Source organism: Bufo bufo, chromosome 3, assembly GCF_905171765.1.
Source record: "Bufo bufo chromosome 3, aBufBuf1.1, whole genome shotgun sequence".
Taxonomy (NCBI): domain Eukaryota; kingdom Metazoa; phylum Chordata; class Amphibia; order Anura; family Bufonidae; genus Bufo; species Bufo bufo.
This window is the reverse complement of record NC_053391.1, coordinates 671,868,281-671,896,004: the sequence shown is the minus strand read 5'-3', so window position 1 is coordinate 671,896,004 and position 27,724 is coordinate 671,868,281. Positions and strand designations below refer to the sequence as shown.

At 43.6% G+C, this 27,724-nt stretch overlaps 1 protein-coding gene across 2 annotated transcripts in view; it reads right to left on the bottom strand.

Moving 5' to 3' along the window:
- GRM5 (glutamate metabotropic receptor 5) overlaps positions 1-27,724 on the bottom strand; it is a 355,396-nt gene that overhangs the window by 30,000 nt on the left and 297,672 nt on the right. For both annotated transcript variants that reach the window (XM_040422641.1, XM_040422642.1), the window contains exons 4-6: positions 14,867-15,113; positions 12,398-12,566; positions 11,909-12,035 (exon numbers count right to left, since the gene is read on the bottom strand). In XM_040422641.1, the coding sequence (XP_040278575.1) occupies positions 11,909-12,035; positions 12,398-12,566; positions 14,867-15,113 (543 nt within the window). The remainder of the gene's footprint in view (positions 1-11,908; positions 12,036-12,397; positions 12,567-14,866; positions 15,114-27,724) is intronic.

Sequence of the window (27,724 nt, the reverse complement as noted above, 5' to 3'; positions counted from 1 at the left end):
AGTATGATTTAACTATTTTTATTTTTTATTTTCACTGTAATATTGCTGTCAAATGCCGCGATCGACTATGAATGCGGCATCTGAAGGGTACAATGATGGGGGGCGGCGCAATCACCACTCCCTATCATTGCACCCACTAATTACAAAGAAATGCGCTTAGTGATGAAGTAATTCGTCACAAAGCGATTTTTTTTTTTTTATTCGACAAAGCAGCTGAATCAAATTTTCCAGTACTTCGCTCATCACTAATTATCACACTTTCCTCTGTTTTACATGCATATTCTCTCTCTCTTCATGCTTGCTGAATGGTCGTGGTCTTCCCTACTGCTCCCCCGCCCTTCTCCCACTGATGATGTTGCACTAAAAGCCAGGGGCGGACTGAGAATGTAAAGTGGCCCACATTGTAGGCGGGTCATAATTGAGAGAAGGAGGTGCAACACAAGTAGGCAAGGCCAACAGATGTAGGCAGGACAGCAATTCCATAGTGCAGCACAAAAACCTGCCCCCCTCGCCAATGTATTCCACTGTATCACCATCCTGAGGGGTTCAGGAGGGCACCTGCGGCTGCTGGCCAGGTACATAAGTACGGTACCTGATGCTCCTAGCATTAATTAGTGCTAAGAACATCAGATTGTTACGTTCCTGGAACTGACCGAACACTGACTGTGTGAATAAGGTCTTATACCAGTTTTCTCCACTGCAGGCTCCATCTCTAATTGCTGGTAATTGTCCGTTTTTTTCCTCAGCTAGGGGCACAGACCAGCTGCTATCATGTCATCCCAAATGCAGCACACAGAGGAGATCCTGCTCATCTATCTGTCAGTATGGAGCACATTATGCAACAGTACTGATCAGTGTAGCTGCAAATCCAGCCTTGGGGCGAGCTAGAAAAGTTACTAAAGCCAGCAGCAGCCTCTCTCTGTCTCTGCACCTCTGTCTCCCACCAGCAGCTCACTCCTCCTTACCCTGCCCCTCTTTATAGATATCTATGTGCAAAATGTAACCTCATCCCTCAGTGAGCTGATAATCTACGTATCTCATCCCTCAAAACAGATTTAGCTGTGAATTGAGGATGGAGGATCAGTTCAGGAGGCAGGGAAAAGAGAAGAGAAGTAAAGACAGAGGCATTTTTTTTATTTATTTTTTTATTATTATTATTATTATTATTAGAAAATATATATCGCAAAGTGTGTTATATTCACTTGAACTATTGACTCATGCAAAGTTTTTGAACATTGAGTGAGAAGCGGCAGCTACATCCCCCCCCCCCCCCCTCTGTTTCTCCTGTAAATCTTCTATAGTCTAATTTTACACTAGATGGATTTTTTTGGTGACTGAGACGGTTTCTAATCCCAAAAGCAGAGAAAGGGAAACTACAGACTGCTGAACGGAAAGGTGAGGAAGATGGCCCTTTTATGTTACCATGTATTCACATGTACTAGTGATTTTTACAAAGAAAATTATAATTATAGCGCAACATTAAGGAAAAGAAATTGAGCAGAATTCATTTAATGTATGAATATTCAATGCTGTATCCATATGAATGTAGTCTACATGAGAGTAAATGGTAATTACAGCAGTGACAGCTTATGTGTCTAACGTTTTGTAGTAAGACTGCTCATTGTTATCTAAGATGATGATGTCAAACCCCGGACGGTGGTTCTCCTGTCTCATCTCACCTTCTCCGTTCATTCAGCAGGTCAGTCGTGCCAGTGTTATCTCATTAACAATCCACATTACAATGTAAATGGAGCTGCGGTACTAATATATGACATGTGCCCTCATCTTCTCCCATTGTGCTTATTTCACAAACTATATAACCTTTCTCTGTCTTTTCAAATGCAAAATGAAGGCAGAGGCAGCGCGTAAATCTCGCAAAGTGAATATCTGCTCTTCTGATACAGAGCTCCAAATCCCTTGCTTGCATAAAGCATTGAAGGAATTGTGCAGTGTTTGGATATTGATCACCTATCCTCAGGGTAGGTCATCAGATTGGCAGGGGTCCGACACCCAGCACGCCCGCTGATCAGCTGTTAACCAGCTCACCATCCAGGCCGTAATGGCGTGCAGTGTAATTACACCTTGCTCTCCCGTTAACTTAAATGAAAGAGGACGGTGTAATTACACAATGTCACCACTACGATCTAGAACACGAGCAGGTTAAATAGGTAATTGGTGGAGGTGAATGGCATTGGACCCACTAATATTAATGACCTACAGGGGCGTAGCTGTAGGGGGTGCAGAGGTAGCAGTGGCTACCGGGCCCAGGAGCCTGAGGGGCCCAAAGACCCTTGTGTCGCATAAGAAGACACTGGTATTATTGCATGCTGGTCAAGTTACACCTCTGGCTGGAGAGAAGGGGTGTGTCACGGACGTTCCTGCGACAGGTGGCCAGAGATCGTTGAGACTGGCAACACGTGGTTAGATCTGACAGGTTTTCCTTGTGGATCAATAGGCATCTGTGTCATTTCTGGTAATGGCCACACCCCTTGTGTCCAGGTGTTGCGTACAGTACAGACCAAAAGTTTGGACACACCTTCTCATTCAAAGAGTTTTCTTTATTTTCATGACTATGAAAATTGTAGATTCACACTGAAGGCATCAAAACTATGAATTAACACATGTGGAATTATATACATAACAAACAAGTGTGAAACAACTGAAAATATGTCATATTCTAGGTTCTTCAAAGTAGCCACCTTTTGCTTTGATTACTGCTTTGCACACTCTTGGCATTCTCTTGATGAGCTTCAAGAGGTAGTCCCCTGAAATGGTTTTCACTTCACAGGTGTGCCCTGTCAGGTTTAATAAGTGGGATTTCTTGCCCTATAAATGGGGTTGGGACCATCAGTGGCATTGAGGAGAAGTCAGGTGGATACACAGCTGATAGTCCTACTGAATAGACTGTTAGAATTTGTATTATGGCAAGAAAAAAGCAGCTAAGTAAAGAAAAACGAGTGGCCATCATTAATTTAAGAAATGAAGGTCAGTCAGTCAGCCGAAAAATTGGTAAAACTTTGAAAGTAAGGGCTATTTGACCATGAGGGAGAGTGATGGGGTGCTGCGCCAGATGACCTGGCCTCCACAGTCACCGGACCTGAACCCAATCGAGATGGTTTGGGGTGAGCTGGACCGCAGAGTGAAGGCAAAAGGGCCAACAAGTGCTAAGCATCTCTGGGAACTCCTTCAAGACTGTTGGAAGACCATTTCAGGGGACTACCTCTTGAAGCTCATCAAGAGAATGCCAAGAGTGTGCAAAGCAGTAATCAAAGCAAAAGGTGGCTACTTTGAAGAACCTAGAATATGACATATTTTCAGTTATTTCACACTAGTTTGTTATGTATATAATTCCACATGTGTTAATTCATAGTTTTGATGCCTTCATAGTCATGAAAATAAAGAAAACTCTTTGAATGAGAAGGTGTGTCCAAACTTTTGGTCTGTACTGTATGTGGTCATTTAACCTTCCTTAATTATAGTTCCTTCTCCCACTATGCTGTGTGGTTTATAGCTTTAGTTTCAGTTGTGGATTGCTGGTGTGTGGATCTCAGCGGAGTTCCTGGTGCTTCCATAGCCCCTTTGAAGTTAAGTCTTTCCTTTCCCTTTTGGTATTTTGTTTGGGTTCTGTGTGTTGCATTTCCCTATTGTTTGTATTAGGCCTGACGGAGACTCCTGTTCGTCCTTCCTTTTGGAGGAACAGGTAGTCTCATCCCTGCCATTAGTACCAGGGTCCTATATGGCTAGATAGGACTCTAGGTATTCCTGCGTATGAACACACCTATTCATACTGGTAGTCAGTCAGGATTTTGGTTAGGGTATTACTAGGAGGTGTCCATCTTCCTTCCCTAGTTCTCAGGCCTGATTCCCTGTTCCCCCCTTCCCTCTTATGCTCGGTGTGGTGTTTCCCTTCCACACCGAAGCGTGACAGGGTGAGGTCAAGAATTTGGCATGGGGGGGGGGGGTGCCATTTAAATTTTTGCCTCAAGCAACACAAAGGCAATGTGTTTCCCTGCCTCTGGCCAAAAAGCACTAAGGGAAGGGGGGTCCAAGCTGAACTCTTGCACCAGGGCCCATGAGCCTTTAGCTATGCCCCGGATGACCTATCAATATCTCAACACTGCAGAATCTCTTTAAAGAAGCACTCCAGCAATAAAATTCTTATGCAATGCAGCATATACTGTTATCAAAGACTAATGTAGAAACTCTTGTGTATACCCATTTTAGTTGATGTATCATTTTTTGGTTGTCTGCAATCTTGATTTCTTTTTCCCCTCAGATATGATTCGCATAATAAAGCCTACTTTTTAGAGACCAAGGGTTTGGAGGTTAATCAGACTAAGGGCACTAGTGATAGATCAATGATATAATTGCCACCCCCTAACTTACACTGCAGAGTCTTAGCATATTCCGCTCCATATATTCAGCTTCACCCTGCCTCCCCTGCCCACCTGTTTATGATAGGTTTCTCCCTCTCAGCTCCTACAATCAGTAGGCAGGGGACAGCAGTGTGAAGCTAAATCTCATAGATATACACTGGAGATTCTGCACACAGTAACTCACTTTTTTCTGAGTTATTAAAGGGTTTCTATCACTTCGTATGCCATAATTAGCTCTCAGACACTAGCGATCCGCTAGTGTCTGCTCTGGCCAACCATCCTAATATAAGAGCTTTTTGGGCAGCCGTTTTGCTAAAAAAATAACTTTTATAAATATGCTAATGAGCCTCTAGGTGCTATGTGGGCGTCATTAGCACCTAGACGCTCCGTCTACCTTCATACACAGCCACCGCCCAGCGCGTCCCTCCAGCCCGCCCATCTCCTGCTGAATGCGATGGGCGGGCTGGAGGGACGCGCTGGGCGGTGGCTGTGTATGAAGGTAGACGGAGCCTCTAGGTGCTAATGACGCCCACATAGCACCTAGAGGCTCATTAGCATATTTATAAAAGTTATTTTTTTAGCAAAACGGCTGCCCAAAAAGCTCTTATATTAGGATGGTTGGCCAGAGCAGACACTAGCAGATCGCTAGTGTCTGAGAGCTAATAATGGCCTACGAAGTGATAGAAACCCTTTAAAAACATTGTATCATATTTGGAATAGTTTTTAAATACAAAAGCAAAAACACTAATGCGATAGCACTCTGCAACCAGCACTCTGCCCTGCCTCTATGCTGGATGTTGAATTAGGCATTGGTGTACATTTTGGCCAAAGCGTAATAAGCCACTCACCACGTCAAGGTATCCTCTATGAGTGGTCCCTAACACTAGTTCCTACCTGTTTATGGGCCATGATAGCCACACAAAGTCCAGGGAGCGCAGGTACAGCATGCACGCCAAGCACACTCTGCTTTTAACCCCGTCCGGTGCCGTGACAAAGTTGTCAATTTACAGAGATATTTCTCTCACCCAGCATGGGTATATGTAAAAATACACCCCAAAACACATTGCCCTACTTCTCCTGAGTACAGCGATACCACATGTGTGACACTTTTTTGCAGCCAAGATGCGCAAAGGGGCCCAAATTCCAATGAGTACCTTGAGGATTTCACAGGGCATTTTCACGCATTTGGATTCCGTGAGGGGTATGGTGAGTTCATGTAAGATTTAATTTTTTGTCACAAGTTAGTGGAATATGAGACTTTGTAAGAAAAAAAAATAAAAAATAAAAATTTCCGCTAACTTGTGCCCAAAAAAAAAAATCTCCTATGCCCTTCAAAAGTGATCTTTATAGCGCCGCAGCGATTTTACGGTGTTTTTGCAGTGATCAGAAAAAAAAAAATTCGATCACTGAGGTCGGGCGGACTGAACGCAAGTGTGCGCACAAGATCAGGCCTGATCAGGCGAACACTGCGTTTTTTGTAGAGCCAATAGAACATGTCCTATTCTTGTCCGCAATTGCGGACAAGAAAAGGCATTTTCTATATAGTTCTGGCAATGTGCGGATCCGCAAAATGCGGAAAGCACATCGCCGGTGTCCGTGTTTTGCGGATCCGTGGATTCGCGGATCCGCAAAACACATACGGACGTCTGAATGGAGCCTTACAGGGGGGGTGATCAATGACAGGGGGGTGATCAGGGAGTCTATATGGGGTGATCAGGGGTTTATAAGGGGTTAATAAGTGACAGGGGGGTGTAGTGTAGTGTGGTGATTGGTGCTACTTACAGAGCTGCCTGTGTCCTCTGGTGGTCGATCCAAGCAAAGGGGACCACCAGAGGACCAGGTAGCAGGTATATCAGACGCTGTTAACAAAACAGCGTCTAATATACCTTTTTGGGGTTAAAAAAATTGCATCTACAGCCTGCCAGCGAATGATCGCTGCTGGCAGGCTGTAGATCAACTTCTTAGCTGCGCGTCGCTGTCAACGCGCGCGCGTTCACGCGAAATCTCGCCTCTCGCGAGATGACGCGTAGATGTGTCAAGGAGGAAAACCCCGGCCGCCCGCAGGACGCATCCCTGCGTTAGGCGGTCGGGAGGTGGTTAAAGGGGTTGTCCACAATTTGCTTTATTCTAAAATTCCCTCTACCAAGTGGGGCAGGAACGGGGTATGGAAGTAAACCAACAACTATTTAGTTGTCCCCCAAATTTGTGGTGCTTTTGTCTGGAGGAGCTCAAGCATTCTTGCTGTCAGGCAGGACTATCATTAAGGACCATAGTGGTTATTATCAGTTCAGCTGTGTCCTTCCTTACCCTTCCCTTTGGCACAACATATCCTGAGATGTGTTGGGGGCGAGATCACCAGCTTTTTTTCATATTTTTTTATGGTTTTGCAATACTCTGACATGAGGTGTTTATGCTATATGTGCCTGTGTGCCACCGCGTTGCAATTGTGATTTGTGAACTGCAAATTTCAAGTATTAAATTGTAGTTCTTAACCAAATTTGTGCCAAGGGTGGACACATCTGTATCAACCTGGATACCAGAAGCTTTCTACTGTATTCCTAACCCAATAGTCCAACAAGACCAAAGGACTGAGTGTGGAAAAATACATACAGTAGTCTGGCTAATACCATACAAGGAGTACTTTAACCACTTACCGTCACACTAACGCCGAAAGGCGTCATTTCTGCGGCACTCCCAGGTCACACTAACGCCGATTGGCGTCATCTCGCGTGAGCCGAGATTTCCTGTGAACGCGCGCACACAGGCGCGCGCGCTCACAGGAACGGAAGGTAAGAGAGTGGATCTCCAGCCTGCCAGCGGCGATCGTTCGCTGGCAGGCTGGAGATGTGATTTTTTTAACCCCTAACAGGTATATTAGACGCTGTTATGATAACAGCGTCTAATATACCTGCTACCTGGTCCTCTGGTGGTCCCCTTTGTTTGGATCGACCACCAGAGGACACAGGTAGCTCAGTAAAGTAGCACCAAGCACCACTACACTACACCCCCCCTGTCACTTATTAACCCCTTATTAGCCCCTGATCACCCCATATAGACTCCCTGATCACCCCCCTGTCATTGATTACCCCCCTGTCATTGATCACACCCCTGTAAAGCTCGATTCAGATGTCCGCATGATTTTTACGGATCCACTGATAGATGGATCGGATCCGCAAAACGCACACAGACGTCTGAATGGAGCCTTACAGGGGCGTGATCAATGACTGTGTTGATCACACCATATAGACTCCCTCATCACCCCCCTGTCATTGATCACACCCCTGTAAAGCTCCATTCAGACGTCCGCATGATTTTTACGGATCCACTGATAGATGGATCGGATCCGCAAAACGCACACGGACGTCTGAATGGAGCCTTACAGGGGCGTGATCAATGACTGTGGTGATCACCCCATATAGACTCCCTGATCACCCCCCTGTCATTGATTACCCCCCTGTCATTGATCACACCCCTGTAAAGCTCCATTCAGACGTCCGCATGATTTTTACGGATCCACTGATAGATGGATCGGATCCGCAAAACGCACACGGACGTCTGAATGGAGCCTTACAGGGGCGTGATCAATGACTGTGTTGATCACCCCATATAGACTCCCTCATCACCCCCCTGTCATTGATCACACCCCTGTAAAGCTCCATTCAGACGTCTGCATGATTTTTACGGATCCACTGATAGATGGATCGGATCCGCAAAACGCACACGGACGTCTGAATGGAGCCTTACAGGGGCGTGATCAATGACTGTGGTGATCACCCCATATAGACTCCCTGATCACCCCCCTGTCATTGATTACCCCCCTGTCATTGATCACCCCCCTGTAAGGCTCCATTCAGACGTCCGCATGATTTTTACGGATCCACTGATAGATGGATCGGATCCGCAAAACGCATACAGGCGTCTCCCTGGAGCCTTCCAGAGGGGGTTGATCACCCCATATAGACTCCCTGATCACCCCCCTGTCATTGATCACCGCCCCTGTCATTGATCACCCCCCCCTGTCAGGCTGCATTCAGATGTCCGTATGATTTTTACGGATCCACGGATACATGGATCGGATCCGCAAAACACATACGGACATCTGAATGGAGCCTTATAGGGGGGTGATCAATGACAGGGGGGTGATCACCCCATATAGACTCCCTGATCACCCCCCTGTCATTGATCACCCCCCTGTCATTGATCACCCCCCTGTCATTGATCACCCCTCTGTAAGGCTCCATTCAGACATTTTTTTGGCCCAAGTTAGCGGAAATTATTATTTTTTTCTTACAAAGTCTCATATTCCACTAACTTGTGTCAAAAAATGAAATCTCACATGAACTCACCATACCCCTCACGGAATCCAAATGCGTAAAATTTTCTAGACATTTATATTCCAGACTTCTTCTCACGCTTTAGGGCCCCTAGAATGCCAGGGCAGTATAAATACCCCACATGTGACCCCATTTCGGAAAGAAGACACCCCCAGGTATTCCGTGAGGGGCATATTGAGTCCATGAAAGATTGAAATTTTTGTCCCAAGTTAGCGGAAAGGGAGACTTTGTGAGAAAAAAAATAAAAAATATCAATTTCCGCTAACTTGTGCCAAAAAAAAAAAAATTCTATGAACTCGCCATGCCCCTCATTGAATACCTTGGGGTGTCTTCTTTCCAAAATGGGGTCACATGTGGGGTATTTATACTGCCCTGGCATTCTAGGGGCCCCAAAGCGTGAGAAGAAGTCTGGTATCCAAATGTCTAAAAATGCCCTCCTAAAAGGAATTTGGGCACCTTTGCGCATCTAGGCTGCAAAAAAAGTGTCACACATCTGGTATCGCCGTACTCAGGAGAAGTTGGGGAATGTGTTTTGGGGTGTCATTTTACATATACCCATGCTGGGTGAGAGAAATATCTTGGTCAAATGCCAACTTTGTATAAAAAAATGGGAAAAGTTGTCTTTTGACCAAGATATTTCTCTCACCCAGCATGGGTATATGTAAAATGACACCCCAAAACACATTCCCCAACTTCTCCTGAATACGGCGATACCACATGTGTGACACTTTTTTGCAGCCTAGGTGGGCAAAGGGGCCCATATTCCAAAGAGCACCTTTCGGATTTCACTGGCCATTTTTTACAGAATTTGATTTCAAACTCCTTACCACACATTTGGGCCCCTAGAATGCCAGGGCAGTATAACTACCCCACAAGTGACCCCATTTTGGAAAGAAGACATCCCAAGGTATTCGCTGATGGGCATAGTGAGTTCATGGAAGTTTTTATTTTTTGTCACAAGTTAGTGGAAAATGATGATTTATTTTTTTTTTTCTTACAAAGTCACTAACTTGTGACAAAAAATAAAAACTTCCATGAACTCACTATGCTCATCAGCGAATACCTTGGGGTGTCTTCTTTCCAAAATGGGGTCACTTGTGGGGTAGTTATACTGCCCTGGCATTCTAGGGGCCCAAATGTGTGGTAAGGAGTTTGAAATCAAATTCTGTAAAAAATGACCAGTGAAATCCGAAAGGTGCTTTTTGGAATATGGGCCCCTTTGCCCACCTAGGCTGCAAAAAAGTGTCACACATGTGGTATCTCCGTATTCAGGAGAAGTTGGGGAATGTGTTTTGGGGTGTCATTTTACATATTCTCATGCTGGGTGAGAGAAATATCTTGGCAAAAGACAACTTTTACCATTTTTTTATACAAAGTTGTCTTTTGCCAAGATATTTCTCTCACCCAGCATGGGTATATGTAAAATGACACCCCAAAACACATTCCCCAACTTCTCCTGAATACGGAGATACCACATGTGTGACACTTTTTTGCAGCCTAGGTGGGCAAAGGGGCCCATATTCCAAAGAGCACCTTTCGGATTTCACTGGTCATTTTTTACAGAATTTGATTTCAAACTCCTTACCACACATTTGGGCCCCTAGAATGCCAGGGCAGTATAACTACCCCACAAGTGACCCCATTTTGGAAAGAAGACATCCCAAGGTATTCGCTGATGGGCATAGTGAGTTCATGGAAGCTTTTATTTTTTGTCACAAGTTAGTGGAATATGAGACTTTGTAAGAAAAAAAAAAAAAAAATCATAATTTTCCGCTAACTTGTGACAAAAAATAAAAAGTTCTATGAACTCACTATGCCCATCAGCGAATACCTTAGGGTGTCTACTTTCCGAAATGGGGTCATTTGTGGGGTGTTTGTACTGTCTGGGCATTGTAGAACCTCAGGAAACATGACAGGTGCTCAGAAAGTCAGAGCTGCTTCAAAAAGCGGAAATTCACATTTTTGTACCATAGTTTGTAAACGCTATAACTTTTACCCAAACCATTTTTTTTTTTTACCCAAACATTTTTTTTTTATCAAAGACATGTAGAACAATAAATTTTGAGCAAAATTTATATATGGATGTCGTTTTTTTTGCAAAATTTTACAACTGAAAGTGAAAAATGTCATTTGTTTGCAAAAAAATCGTTAAATTTCGATTAATAACAAAAAAAGTAAAAATGTCAGCAGCAATGAAATACCACCAAATGAAAGCTCTATTAGTGAGAGGAAAAGGAGGTAAAATTCATTTGGGTGGTAAGTTGCATGACCGAGCAATAAACAGCTAAAGTTGTGGAGTGCCGATTTGTAAAAAAGGGCCTGGTCTTTAGGGGGGTATAAACCTGTGGTCCTTAAGTGGTTAAAGTGTATATATTTATCACCAAGTCCTACATTCTGTGCATGTTAATTATATATATATATATATATATATATATATATATATATATATATATATCTTTATAGCAGCCACAGCTTTATATTCTAATGCAGACCACCAAATCTGCCAAGTAGACAGCCGAGTTAAATTATTGCAGTCTGACTGCCTGAAGTAACCACTAGGGGGAGCTGACAAGCTCACTGCGCACTGTTTATATTTATTTATTTATTTATTTTATGCACTTATATAGCGCTGACACATTCCACAGCACTTTACAGACATTAGCATCAAGCTGTCCCCAATGGAGATCACAATCTAAGCCCATCAGTATGTCTTTGGAGTGCTGGAGGAAACCGTAGAAAACCCACGCAAACACGGGGAGAACATACAAACTCTATGCAGATGTTGTCCTTTCTCAGATTGCATACAGTATGCATAAAAAGGGTTGCCCACAATTTATTACTTTTTAAACTTCCACCCCACCCAATAGGACCTGTAAAGGAGACTATAAGTTCTGGCTTCACAGGTTCTAGCCTGTCTTCACTGCACTTCTGCAGTGCATGTGACCCCATGCATGGTCAGAAAGTCCAGGGAAGACAGCCTGGAACCCATGGAGCCAGAACAGAGCAGTGGGAAGCAGATAAGAATTGTTCCGTTCACAGGTCCATGATGGTGGGCATGTTAAGTGGACTGGGAGCAATTCTTATTCAGATCCAGTGTTTCCATCAATTTTAATGTGCCCTGAAACACTTTACTTTCCACTTACAATGATATCTGATCCAAAGTGGACATTCCCTTAATCATGATGATATGAGACCTACCTGTGAGATCATCAGTAGGCCAGGAGCCTAGTTCACAAGCTTTACAGGTGTATTCATCAAAAACAATCTCATTTTCTTTACAGGGGGTGCAGGTCCAGCAGCAGCTCACCTCTCCTTTCCGAATTACCTGAAAGCGAGATTGGCACGAGAAAGGGAATTAGCATTTGAGGCTGGGCTCCAAAAATTATATCAAGACATTTTGATATGAATTTAAAGCGTAAAAAAGCTGAAATACTTTAGGAATCACGGTCTGAATGTGGTAGACATGAGATGATAGATAGATAGATAGATAGATAGATAGATAGATAGATAGATAGATAGATATAAGATAGATAGATAGATAGATAGATAGATAGATAATAGACATGGGAGAAATAAAAGTGTCAAAAAGTCTGAAGGAAAATATGTAACTTCTGAATCTCTCAGGTTGTGTGTTCCTGTAGGGAATTTGCCTCAGATTTTACGACAAATCCCTGAAGTCGCCGTTACCTTTATTTGTCCTTTTGCGCACGGTTCGCTGCAGACTGATCTAATGACAGAATTCTTACTGGACCAGATTTCGTCATCGTCCATCTTTAGTTCTCCATTGTCCCAGCTTCCAACATTGATGTAATCAAAGTAATCTTTACCCATTTTCTTAAAATTCATGATTTCGTACCTAGAAGAAATATCTCTATTAAAGGTCCATCTCTGTAGGACTTGAAGGTCCCGACCCTACATATTCAACCGCTGCTCCAAAAACTATGGGGGTAATTTACCAACAGATATACGTCACTCTTGTGGCGTATATATATCTGCCGCAGATTCTGTCGCACGCCATGTTGCGGCAGAATCTGCGACCTCTAGCCCGCTCATGCCAGGTCTAAAAAAGGGGGCGGGGATGGGCCGGCAGTCCCGTCTCATTCGTCATTTTCTATGCCTGGTTTAGGCGGCATAGAAAATGGTCTAAATGAAAGACAGCTAGGAAGCCATCACCTCTTCATAACTCCAGCGGATCCACCGCCAGCGCAGGGGTTTATTAAGATCGGTGTCTAAAACGCTGTTCTTAATAAATGCCCCCCTATATCTTTACTTTAAAGATAAATTTGGTTTTCTGGTGTGTGGACTGCCAGGAGATTCTCCTAATTTATTGAGGCCTCTGCCCCTACACTTGGCACATCCTACTCCAGCAGATCTTTTTTTTTACTAAGACTGGTGTACGAAATGCCAGTCAATAAATTCCCCACAATGGGTTGATGGAGGATTCACGTAAAACAGAAGAAATTTGAAAACTGTACAATTCTAATACATTTTGAGTGCTCAAACGAATAATACCACTATACAGTGCCCTTGTTATAGCTCATCGCTATATTGTGGCCAAATAATACACACATACTGTAGCAAAATAACAGTGCAGTATCCTAATAATAGGAGTCAATAGGAGGCCATGGCAGTCAAATTTAAGGGGTTGTCCCGGATTTTAATATTGATGACCTATCCTCAGGGTAGGTCATCAATATCAGATCGGCCCAATAATATAATAATATAGAGGCTATCTAGATGTCAATATCAGAACGGCGGGCGTCAGACACCCGGCACTCCTGCCGATCAGCTGTATGAGGAGACTGAGCATGCAGTGCACACGTGCCGTCTCCCTTCTCTCTTCCTGTCTGCTGCTGCTTTGCCATAGACATAGCAGCAGGAATAGAGACGGCACATGCACACGGCGCGCAGTCTCCTCATACAGCTGATCGGCAGGGGTGCCGGGTGTGACCCCACCGATCTGATATTGATGACCTATCCCCAGGATAGGTGATCTATTTTAAAAGCCCGGAGAACCCCTTTAATTTGACAGCTATTTGGCCTCTATATCAATATATTATTGGGCCGATCTATACTTGATGACCTGAAAAAAAAAAAGCTGTAAAGTAGTGGCCACTAGGGCTCTCATTTCCACCTAACTTGCCGTCCACTGCCTGCAGTCTGGCAAGATCTGTTCCTAGTAACAGAGACACAGAAGAAGGTTTATAGGAAATGGGGGCGTGTCAGAGCTAGCTGAGATCCTGAGCCTGATTAAAGAACTTCTTCCAAACTGCTTCTGAAGAGCAGAGACGGTCCTGTGTGTCTTCTGTGAGTGTGATTTAAACACACATAGTGGGAAGTAAAGTGAGTTCACTGCATACAGTGCTGGCAGATTCCGCAGAAGGGAGATGTCTCCTGCTTGTCAGAGAAATGCATCTAGCTGTGCAAGTGAAACAGGGAATAATATGGCTGAGGAAGACATTAGGGAAGCCCCCAAAAAAACTGCTCCTGTTATCATTCTACAATGAAGCACTGCCATTATGCAAACCTTTTTTGAAAACTCTGGTACACATTAATGTTTACACCATAAATATACAGTATATGAAAGGTAACTTGACCGAAGCAATATAAATATTGTGCTTCACCGTGTAAAAGATTGAAATACATATCTTTTATCAGAGTAAAAATATCACCACTTAACGTGCACCCGTTAACACAATTAAACCAGGTATACTGCCTGGTAGGGTTGATCCTGCTGATTAAAATGATACCCGTCTTGTGAAAATCGGTTGTAGCATTCCCAAGTAAATACTTTTTATTCTTTATGTAAATAAGGGCTTTACAGCAAGAAAGGGCGGGGACTAAACCGCTTCTGTACCTCAGCTTTCCAGGGCAGGCTACGCCTCTCAGGCCTCTGAAGCCTTTATCAGGCATTAAGAATAACATTATTTTTTCTGGGGAATGCCAAAACCGATTTTCATGGTAATCAGCAATATCAACCCTGTCATGCAGTCTACCTGTTTTTATAGGGTTGATCCTGCTGTCGGTGCACTTTAAGGAAGTATAGATGGATTTCAATAAAATATTTATAAATAAAGGGACTGCAGAAGGTTAGAAAAACATGGCTTCTGGCAACCATGTTTAATCCTGTACAAACCTTTTACATGTACGACGTACCTTCCAGGTGAGTCTCCATTTTCATCAAACATGATCATGTCACCGGCTACACCTGTGAAATTCGCTTTCATGATGAAGTCCAGAAGCTTCTGTCCATCTATCGGCTTCATAGCGTCGCAGAGGCCGGCATACCCGGGACACAGAGACATCTGCATACTGTGCAGGCCATAGGCCATGGCGTATATCGCATTAATAACAAATCCCATTTTGGAATCCTGAGTGTACTGATACGATAAAGCCAGTCGAGCTGGAAAATAAAGCAACATGAAGCCAGTTAGGGCAAGTACTAGTTATGGTTGACTACATGCAGGCTTCTGGGAGTCTGTCAGCAGTTCTGAATGTGAAAGACAGCTCTAGTAAGTGGCCGTAGAGAACAGGATAAGTATACCCTTTGTGGAACTTTTATTATCAGGAGTAGTGAGAACATGAACTTTTATTCTGCAAGGTTCTGCCCCTGCAAGTGCCCAGGAGGCAAACCTACACTGAGAGGTGCTCTCTGCATCAAGCTGCTTTACAATGTCTGCCTTCTGCTCTGAGTGACAGCAAAAGCCTCCAACCAGGAGATTGCTACAGCTGTCACACAGAGCCAAGGGGCTTTGAAGCAGCTCAATACAGAGAGCAGAGAGGACTTCAAAGTGATGCTTCATCTCCAGTGCACGTGCAGGAGCAGAGTCTGGCAGAATAAAACTTCATATTCACACTACTTCTGATAATAAAATCCCCACAAAAGGTATGTTTGTACTGCTCTGTCCAGCAGATAGTGCTATCAGCAGCTTTGCACAGTGAAGACTGCTGACAGACTCCCATTAATGCTTGATAGTACCCGGTGCTCCAGAAATAGAGACACTATTTGAAGATTTTGAAGATCCTCTCTGCTATAGCGAATTTATGGATGGGCAGAATTAGTGTTGAGCGAAGTTATGAAAACTTCGATTCAGCTGCTTCGCTAATTTTTTCACAAAGAAATTCGCTTCATGATGAATCACTTTGTCACAACGCACATTTCTTTGTAAGTGGCGGGCGCAATGACGTGGAATGGCGATTGCGTCCCCCCCCGTCATTGAACCCCTCAGGTGGTGCGTTCATCGCTGATTGTCGCGTCCGATGTAAAAATGGAGGCCTTTCAAGGGTTGAATAAAAATACTCACTGTCATGGCCGCACCCATCTGCCTCCCAGCCAAGCTCTTGAACTAATCCCTGCTTACCTCATTTGTATAGCCAATCAGAGGGGGTTTTACAATTTACCAATTGGAAGAGGTGTTCCAACTGTCAACATAAATATATGTGATGCATTCAATAAGAATTTTGTCAGTTTGAACTCACATACAGCCTGACTGGTGTTAGTTCTGTGAGAATTAAAACGACACGAGCGGTCGTTTGAGGCCGGATCATCAACGGCGGAACCAGCAGATGTTGTGGTCACATGAGGGAGTCCCGTGAGAGCAGAATAGAGCGAGCAGGGGCTCGTTACACTCACCTTATTCATTTGAGCGCAAAAGAGACAGCCCCCATCTTGATTTAAGATCCTACACAAAATTTCACGCAGTGTGTGATGACGTCATCACGCTGGCCTTCAACGTGTACGAGATTTTGCGCAGGATCTTCAAGCATCGCGCTTAAATGGATGAGGTGAGTATGTATTTTTTTTTTTACACCATTTCATGGAAAAATGATTCGTTACCACAAGGCACGAGAAAATTTGGCTTTGCGGCGAATAGAATTTTCCCTGAAATTGGCATCGAAGTCCACTTCAGATACTTTCATTCACTCAACCCTAGTCAGAATGATTCATTCAGAATTAAATGAAATTGCTGTTGCTTTAGCAGTATTCATGAAAAAGTAGAGGTTCCTCACCGAAGTTTCAGGTTTCAAGTTTAATGTGGAATATTAGGATATGCTACCAATGTCAGATAGGTGCAGGTCTCACCTCTGGGACATACACCTCTAGAACGGGGCCCCCAAAGCAAACGAAGGCGCACCACGCATGTGCAGCATTCCATTCCCTTCTGTGGAAGTTCCGATAAGAGTCGAGTGAGCATGCTCAGCTATTTCTGGAACTCTCATAGAAGTGAATGGAGAGTACACTGCGCAAGCATGGCCACCTCTATGGGAGTTCTTGAAATACAGTAACCAAACCCAAGCGAGATGAGTATCCCAGTGGATGGAGGGTGGCCACACTTGTGCAGTATGCCTTCGTTCAGTTTGGAGGCCCCATTCTAGAGATAGGTTCAGAGACCTGTATCTATCTGACATTGGTGGCATAGCCTACCGATATGCCATTAATGTGTGACATGGGCTTTTTTAATGAGCTCCGTTAAAAGGCACATTAATGGTCATTAAGGAGACAATGTGGTCCTCAGATGAGGGACTCTTCTTTATTAACTTAAAAAATTTTTTTTTTGCAAAACTAGACAAGCCCTTTAAGTTTAGCCATGGTGCGCAACAACATGGAGCTCCTAGGGTAACACACCAATGCTGTACTGTCCATATTCCACATCGTATGTCATCCTCACCTCTCCTGAATGGTTTTGTGATTCACCGGCTTAATATGCTTTACAGCAGGAACATGATCTGTATTCACCACTCTATGGATGGCAGCGTTTACAAGGGTTTTCATTCATTTATCCGTTACATGCCAGATTTTCACAGCGGGAAACAAGTTATGACTTAAAATTGTATTTTTCATAGTCAACACTCGAGTGCTCTATTTCAGCTGTAATACTGTTTTCAACTTTTTAGACACGACTTAATTGGTCTAGCAGGAAGGCTCTTAAAGGGCCGTAACATTAATTGAGTAAGACATAGATATGTTTCAGAGTTTTTCTTAATGACTAAAATGAAGGGTCTGTCATGCCTGGGCTGCACTTCATTCTGAAGATATTCCATTTCAAAGCTAGGTTTGCTTGCAGAATATATGAGCGAGATTAAGTAGAGAGAGGCATTGCTGCACTGACATCTGTGGAAAGGATTTGCTGCTAGTAGTGGTGAAAAGTGGTACTGCAAGTAACAGAAGTAAGTTGGAATGATGTGAGGAACCCTCCCCCAGAAATTACGCTATGTCTTGTATTTCCATTACAAAATCTAAGTCCAGAAAGTGCCTTTAACCCTTTCCCAACTGCCACTGTACATTTAGCGGGGTCCAGAGCTGCCAGGTTTCCACTGTAAACATCAGACACACGGGGCTAATGTCTGCAATTGGCAATAACACCAATCACAGACATTTAACCCTTCATATTCTGTGATCAATTGTGATCAAGGCATCTGAGAGCGGAAAACTCGGGAGCGCTGTGTTCCCGGGGCTTGAATGGCTCCCTGCGATTGGGAGAGCCGTTGTTTCACCCTGAAAGCCCTGGTCTCACCAAATAAAAGAGGGCTTTCAGAGCTGTAGTTCCTATGGAGTCCTGCAGGTGGCAGGGCTCCATGATAACATAGCAAATCTGCAATGAATCGCTTTAGCAATTTAATGCAATGTATTGTACAAGCAATCTAATGATTGCTTATTATAGTCATCTAGGGTGATTTAAAAAAAAGTTACAAAATTAAAAAGTAAAAAATATATATATATTCTCCATAATAAAATAAACAATTAAAGGAAAACATGGTGTTTGAGCTGCAGGCAGCATGTTATAGAGCAGGAGGAGCTGAGCAGATTGATGTATAGTTTTATAGGGAAAGATTCAGTAAAACGTGTAATTTATCCATTTAATTCTATGCTCATTCTGGACTTTGATGTCAGGGAGGAGGAGCTATCAGTGATTGACAGCCTTCCCTCTGACTGTGTATACATAGATAGCTGTGAATCACTGATAGCTCCGCCTCCCTGACATCAAAGCCCAGAATCAGCAGGAATTTAAATGAATGAAATACAAGTTGTATTGAATCTTTTCCCATAAATCTATATATCAATCTGCTCAGCTCCTCGTGCTCTATCTGCTCTATAACATGCTATATTAGTGCTATATTAGCTGCCTGTATATTGCATTGCATTTTCAAGGTGACAGGTTCCCTTTAACCCTTTAATGATCGGTAAAATTTCCATTTTTCACTCCCAGCCCTCCCAAAGCCATAACTTTTTTACTTTTTTTATTCACATAGCTGTATAAGGGCTTGTTTTTTGCAAGACAAGATGCACTTTCTAATGGCACCATATACGATTGCATAAAATGTGGTGGGAAGCAGGCACCTGGGGACAATGCGCCGGGACCCAGCCCCCCCCCCCCCCGTGTAGGTGATCGCAGCAAACCGCAGGTCAATTCAAACCTGCGGTTTGCTGTGTTTCTGGGATATTCGGGTCTCTGGGGACCCGATAACCCGGAACAGGATGGTGATTGGTGGTGTGATAATACACCACCAATCACCATCCTGCAATCCTGAGAGGTGATGTGACATCACCTCTCAGGATCGCCTCTCATTGGTCGGCTCAGCGGGCAGGAGGTTCAAATCATTGCAGCGCTCCTCTCTTCCTCATTTTCAGTCTGGGAGCCCGAGGAAAGCGCTGCTTCGATCATCAGAGCCAGCACCCCCCATCTGTTCACTGCTCAGGATCCAGCACCCGATCTGTGCCCCAGCACCCCCAGGTATTTAGGGAAAAGCTAGGGACAGGTTAGATTAGGCAGGGATATTTAGGGAAAGTTAGAGGAAGAAAAAGAAAAAAAACTGTTACTGATGGCATCACCCTAAATCGGGTGTCTGGGGTCCACGGCACAGTTGTGTGACCCTAGACACAAGTTCGCGAACACCCGTGACCCCACACACACTGAATAAAGATTTACACACACACGCAGACACACACTCCCCTATGGCCCGCCGGATGTTCACGGCCAAGGAGGCATACATCCAGCTTGCCTCCAACTCCGAGAGTCCCAGTGAGGACGAGGATGACCCCACTTTCCTTTTGTCATCTCCGTCCTCTTCATCATTTAGAGATGATGATGAGCCCCTAAGGCGGCGGAGAAAGGTGACCACCATGCTAGGGACCCTGTGGCCCACACTAGTACGAGCAGCTCTGGGGCTTGTACTAGTTTTTCCGGCCCACCAGTCAAGTCCACCGGAGCCCCCTGCCGGTGAAATTGTCTGGTGTACCCCAGATCGTTTTGAGCCCGTGATTCCTGATTTTGTAGGCCAACCAGGAATCCAGATTTCCACAGTGGGCTTCACTGAATACGACTATTTTAGTCTTTCTTCAGTGACCACTTTGTAAATCTAATGGTGGAGCAAACAAACCTGTACGCCCAACAGTTTGTTGCTCAACACCCGGGCTCCTTTTTAGCTAGGCCCGGTGGCTGGACCCCGGTCAGTGCAGCCGAGATGAGGACATTTTGGGGCCTCGTGCTGCACATGGGCCTAGTCAAGAAACCTAGTGTCATGCATTACTGGAGTGGGGACGTCCTCTACTAGACCCCACTTTACAGTACGGCCATGACACGCTCCCGGTTTGAGGCCATCCGGAAATGCCTGCATTATTCAGATAATGCAGCATGTCCCCCCCAAGGTGATCCTGCCTATGACCGCCTGTACAAAATCAGGCCGGTCATCGATCACTTCGGGGCCAAATTTGTACAGGCCTATGTCCCTGGCCAACACTTTCCAGGTCTGGTCCCCCATACTGGAAAGAAGGGACGGACCCAAAAAAGGTGCAGAGTGTGTCACAGGAGGGGGATACGGAAGGACACCACTACTCAGTGTGACACGTACCCCGGGCCTCTGCATTATTGGTTGCTTCAGGGAGTACCACACTTCCATGGAGTACTAAATTTATATCCCTATTTAGCCACTGACAATCAGATAAAAAACTGGTTCTCAGACTTAAGACACTAAAACAAAAAAATTATTTTCAAAAATATTATTTTGTAAAACTAAAAAAAATAAAAAAATATTAGGTATCGTCACGTCCGTAAGAATCTGCTGTATAAAAAAATTCACCCCCCTAAACCCTCAGATGAACACGATCAAAAAATAAAATAAAAACGGTGCAAAAAAAGTTTTTTTTGTCACCTTACATCACAAAAATTGTAATAGCAAGCGATCAAAAAAAATATGCCCCCCAATATAGTGCCAATAAAACCGGCTTCTCATCCCGCAAAAAATGAGCCCCTAACTAAGATAATCGGCTAAAAAAAAAAAAAAAAAAGACTTGACTATGAAGAGACTAAAATGTTTTTTTTTGTTTATAAAAAGGTAATATAGTGTAAAACATAAATAAATAAAAAGTTTACATATTAGGTATCACCGCGTCCGTAAGAATCTGCTCTATAAAAATACCCCCCTAACCACTCAGATGAACACGGTCAAAAAAATAAAATAAAAACGGTGCCAAAAAAGCAATTTTTTGGGCAAATTTTCTATTTTAATCCGTTTTTTTCCAGTAACAAAGCAAGGGTTAACAGCCAAACAAAACTTAATATTTATTACCCTGATTCTGCAGTTTACAGAAACACCCCATATGTGGTCGTAAACTGCTGTATGACCAAACGGCAGGGCGCAGAAGGAAAGGAACGCCGTATGGTTTCTGGAAGGCAGATTTTGATGGCCTTTTTTTTTGTCACCATGTCCCATTTGAAGCCCTCCTGATGCACCCCTAGAGTAGAAACTCCATAAAAGCGACCCCATCTAAGAAACTTCACCCCTCAAGGTATTTAAAACTAATTTTGAAAACTTTATTAACCCTTTAAGTGTTCCTCAACAGTTTATGGCAAATGAAGATGAAATTTCAGAATTTCTATTTTTGGTAACCTTGCCTCACAAAAATGTAATATAGATAAACCAAAAATCATATGTACCCTAGAAATAGTCCCAACAAAACTGCCACCTTATCCTGTCGTTTCCAAAATGGGGTCACTTTTATGGAGTTTCTACTTTAGGGGTGCACCAGGGGGGCTTCAAATGGCACATGGTGTAAATAAACCAGTCCAGCAAAATCTGCCTTCCAAAAACCATACGGCGCACCTTTCCCTCTACGCCCTACTGTGTGGCCGTACAGTAGTTTACGGCCACATATGGGGTGTTTCTGCAAACTAAAGAATCGGGGCAATAAATATAGCATTTTGTTTAGCTGTTAACCCTTGCTTTGTTACTGTAAAAAATGGATTAAAATGGAAAATTTGCCCAAAAATTTTAATTCTCAAATTTCATCTCCATTTGCCAATAACTCTTGTGCAACACCCAAAGGGTTAACGACGTTTTTAAAATCAGTTTTGAATACCTTGAGGGGTGTATTTTTGGGTGGTTACTATTATGTAACCCTCACAAAGTGACTTCAGACCTGAACTGGTCCCTAAAAATTGGGTTTTTGAAAATTTCTGAAAAATGTCAAGATTTGCTTCTAAACTTCTAAACCTTGTAACGTCCCCAAAATCTAAAATGTCATTCCCAAAATGATCCAAACATGAAGTAGACATATGGGGAATGAAAAGTAATAACTATTTTTGGAGGTATTACTATGTATTATAGAAGTAGAGAAATTGAAACTTGGAAATTTGAAATTTTTTCAATATTTTTGATAAATTTGGTATTAATTAAAAATGTTATTTTTTTACTTCATTTTACGAGTGTCATGAGGTACGATATGTGACGAAAAAACAATCTCAGTATGGTCTGGATAAGTAAAAGCGTTTTAGTTATCACCACTTAAAGTGACACTGGTCAGATTTGCAAAAAATGGCCTGGTCTTTAAGGTGAAATATGGCTGTGTCCTAAAGGGGTTAATAGTACAGGCGTTTTCACGAGTGACGATGCCCATGATGTGTATTTTTTTATTGTTTACATCTTTTTATTTACATTTTAGGAAAAGGGGGGTGATTTGAATTTTTTGATTTTTTTTAATTTGTTTTTATTTTTAAAAACATTTTCCCATAGGGAACTATAACAAGCAATCTTCAGATTGCTTGTCTCATAGACTCTAATCATTTGCATTAGCATTGGTGTCTATGAGAATTTTACTATGTTCCTATGGAGCCCTAGAAACTAATATGCAGCAGCCTCCTGTCACGGCATCCAGATGCCATGGTCACATTTGACCACGACATCTGAAGGTTTAAAATTCAGCAACCGGTTATGAAAGAGCAGACACCCGGCTGCTGATGTAAATTTATGTTGGGCAGTCAGGAAAGGGTTAAAAATTAAACATAATAGGCATCGCTGAATCCCAAAATGCCTGAATGGTATTTATCCTGTATGGCGAATGGCCGTAACAGAAAATAAAACTGGCCCATTCATCATTTTTTGCCACTTCACCTACCCCAAAAAATTTCATAAAAAGTGATCAAGAAGTCATACACACTGCAAAATAGTATCAGTAAAAATTACAGATTGTCCTGCAAAAAATTAGCCCTAACACAGCTCCGTAGACATAACTATAAAAAAGCAATGGGGGTCAGAATATGTTGATGAAGGGAAGAAAATATTTTGTTTCCAAAGTTAAAAAAAAAAATTTCAGTACTAAGTCACAAGAAAAACTATACAAATGTGGTATCACTGTAATCGTATTGACCCGAAGAATGAAGGTAACAGGTCATTTTTACCGCACAGGGAACGCTGTAAAAACAAAACCCATAAAACATTGGCTTTTATTTTTTCACTTTCATTCCATTTGCAGTTTTTTCTAGTTCCCCCCTCAATGTATGCAATATTAATTGGTGCTATTAGAAAGTACAACTTGTCCGCCAAAAAAACACGCCCTCGTACAGCTATGTGGATGAACAAATAAAAAAAAAAAAGTTATGGATCCAGGAAGGCAGAGGGTTAAAAGTGGAACCGCAAAAATGAACTAAAAACAAAAATATTTTGGTGCTGCCTAATTATCATTGCGTTGATCCCGTGATTTAAAGGCACAGCACACAAGAAGGATTTTTACTTGTTCACTTTGTTGCCATATATTTATTGCATACTGGAAATTAATTAGACCCGCGGGTTTCTGTACAGAGGCTTTTCAAGGCCAAATTGTCCATCAATTCTTTCCAGAAGGTATTCCAGGGCGGTATATTCCCAGCAAAATACATTTATCATCTCCTATTGTTCTGTATCTTAGAAATTGAGGAGCAATAAGTCAGACTGTGGATAAACCGCAGTTCCTTTCATTAGTGATCGCAATTCTTGGCTGCTCCTCCGTGTTCAATAAGTTTCTTTATTCTCACCGGAGATACTCATTCTCGCAGCTATAAGCGGATGCTCGCTGCTGATATTTTTTTCATTGCAGGTTTCATTTATTTTCAAAGAAAAATATCATAACTGAATACAACATCCAAAAAGTTACTGAGTCTTATCGAGCCCTATTAGCATAGTGGAAACACAGTGCCGAATGTATCGAAAGAGAATTTATCCTCTAAAAATAAATACAGAAAGTGAGCCCTTTTTCCCAGTGTTTTCCTACCTGGACAGAATGTGACCTATAATTTCTAGGACAGATTACAGTGGGCATGCTGTAGTGGGCATGCTCTGTTACGTGTGCAGTAGTCAAAGTGTAGGGAGAGGGAGACAGAACTGAACTGTCTCTACATTCTGTTCTCAATGGTGTGATCCTTTGTCATGCGTCTGCTGCTTTATATGTGATCCTGTTTAATCCTGCCCATCTTGCCCTCTCCTAGGGTACGCAGCAAGAGCTGAAAAAGGCAGTAAAGGTCAGCCTATTATCAGGGCCTTACATTACAAGTCTTCAGACCCTATTATTTTTTTTCACATTTTGTTATGTTGCTCCTTGTGCTAAAATAATTTTTTTTTAAATTACGTTTTCTCCATAATTCTGCACTCAATACCCCATAATGAGAAAGTGAAAAGAAATTTAAAAAATTTGGGCAAAATTATTAAAAAGGAAATAACTAACAATTTGCTTGGACAGAGGTATTCAGACCCTTGGCTATGACACTTGACATTTAGCTCTGGGGTCTCCCGTTTCTCTTGATCATCCTTGATTGGAGTCACCTGTGCTAAATTCAGTGGATTGGACATGATTAGGAAAGACACAGCCCTGTCTATAGAAAGTATCACAGCTGACAATGCTTATCAGAGCAAAAACCAATAAGGAGGAAGGAACTGCCTGTAGAGCTCAGAGACAGGATTGTGTGGAGGCACAGATCTGGAAAACAGTACAAAAACATTTCTTCTGCACTGAAAGTTCCCAAGAGCACAGTGGTGTCCATAATTCTTAAAAGGAAGAAGAGGAGAGTTTGAGAGCATCTGCAGAGAAGAATAATAGAAAATCCCCAAATCTTGGTGCGCAAACCTTCTGGCATCATCCCTGTAATGGCACCCCGTGCATAAAAGGGGGTAAAATCCGTTTAAGAGATATTCCCTTTCCAGATGCAAAGGCAGCTACTAAAGACACCAATCTCCCGAATTGGAAACCATATAAATGCTGAATACAGTCAAATAGGAAAAAACATATGAAAGGTTTACACTCCTAGCAGTCGAACTGGCAGCATACAATAAATCCCCCAAAGAACGAGACCAAGCTCTGTGTTGAGGGTAAAGCAGTGGACAGCCAGAGCTGTGTGTTTATTGTTCTTATATACACATTCTTACACATTAGTACCACCCACAGGGTTTTGTAAAACAACCAGTAACCCCATACAATACACTCAGACACTCCCACACAAAATCCTCCCCTCTGCCTGTGATACAATTACCTTACACAATGGGTTAATGTAATTATCACAGGCAGGAGAATACACAGTTTTACACAATGTCTTCTGTCCTGGAGACAATTGGGAAGTAATCCAATTGATCTCCAAGGGCAGAGGCAAAACTTCATTAGCCACATGGTAGAAAAAAACAATAAAAGACATACGAATATTTAACTGTGCAGCTATTGCATAAAACATAGACATTTAACATATCCCCAGATAGCTCAGGTCTGAGTGCATTCAATTATTAGGTGAATGGCACTCAGACTGCCCGAATACAGTTCAATTGCCATGGAGCCAAATTCTTTGACATAGTCTTTGCAGGGGAAAATCAAGCGTTTCAACATGGGGCCATAGTCTAAAGGAAGTAGGCCGGCAACCAGGCTTCTCCAATGCAATGTGGCGAGATTGGTCTCGTCACATCTCTCCCCTTTTCCAAACAGACTAACAGGGTATCTGACTTCTTGCCAGTCAGTGCCCTTGTTAGTCCAGCAGCCTACCCACAAAACAGAAACAGCAGTACAGCCCACCCACAATAAATGGTTACTACACCTGAGCAAGGGAGAAACCTGTCCATGTCCAGGTGCCTCACTACGGCTGTGTGGGGGACTGGTAGACTGCCTTGGTGAGTTGATGAGTGGGCAGAGACCAGCGGTACTCTGCCCTGGTGCCAGCGCTACCACGGAAGTAGCCTGGTTTCAGCCTGGTTGTTGGAGGGGAAGACCGACGGTCTCCCCTTTAGATACACAGCTCTGCTGTTGTAGGGAGAGACCGACTGTCTCCCCTTTAGATAGACCATCATGCTGCTGTGGTGGGAGACCAACTGTCTCCTCTTTGGCTAAACAGCCCTGTTGCTGGGGGACAGGACCGACTGTCCTTACCCCCTGTGCTGTGAGTGCAGAGACTACGGTCCCATCTGCACTGTTGTGGGGCTTACTGTCTCCCCCTGGTGCGTTAAACTGCCGCTGGAGGGTGGAGACTAGGCTCCCAATTTCCTGAAATTCACACTGCCAATAGGGAGAGGGGGTAACAAGCTCCTCTCCCATGCATACTTCCAGCCTCTTGGGAGGGAGACCGACGGTCTCCGCTACCAATACAGTGTCCTGTTGCTGGGGAAAGGAGACTGGGCTCTCTATTGCCTATAGTACACTCTGCCGCTGAGGAATGGAGACTGGGCTCCCAATTCCCTGCAGGACTGGTGGAGAGACCTCGGTCCCATCTCCACCAGCCACCTGGGGTTCTTCCCAGTAACACTCCACAGTATCTGCCCAGCTAAATGGGTCTGGATCCGGGTCTGTTATCTTGCTGTCCTGCTGAGCCTTCCCAATGGAGTGGAAGAGATCTCGGTAGTCCTGCTCCAGTTCCCACTCCAGGGTTGCTAGGTGAGCCAGGTCTTTCTCTACTTCATGAGGGTCATCCCAATCCTGCCTAGCCTCCCTCTCGTAGAAAATGTCCTGAAGTCTGGACTGTGCAGGGCTCCCGAAGTCAGGCTCTGCAAAGGACTCCCATAACAAGCCAGGACCATCAAACTCCTCTCCCTCTGGCTTGTCATGCTCAGCTGTCCAGGGTATATACTGTGCCATATACCACCAGAGCGCCTGGTAGGCATCCGCCAGCCATAGCTCCTCCCATACCCGGTGCTCTAGTTCCTTCACCCATTCCTACAGGGGCTGCTCTCCCAGGAAGGGCATCCGCAGGGCCACTTGCTTCTGCAATCGCTGCTCTTCACTGGGGAGACTCTCGCCTCGCTGGTATTGTACATTATCCAGGGCCTGGTACCAGATGCCTTTCCTTAATGCATCCCGGCCGTCCAGGTCTTCCTCATCGTATGCCACTGCTGGTTCCATCCTGCTGCTGTCAGGGTCGCTGTACTGGGACATGCGTTGCCCTCAAATTGTAATTCCAGGGAATGATGTTACTTTGTAGCTGTCCTTCTGGGCTGTGGGAACCATCCTGTCTCTTGCCACCAATTGTAACGGCACCCGGGGCATAAAAGGGGTTAAAACCCGTTTAAGAGATATTCCCTTTCCAGATGCAAAGGCAGCTACTAAAGACACCAATCTCCCGAACTGGAAACCATATGAATGCTGCATACAGTCGAATAGGAAAAAACATATGAAAGGTTTACACTCCTAGCAGTCGAACTGGCAGCATACAATAAATCCCCCCAAGAACGAGACCAAGCTCTGTGTTGAGGGTAAAGCAGTGGACAGCCAGAGCTGTGTGTTTATTGTTCTTATAT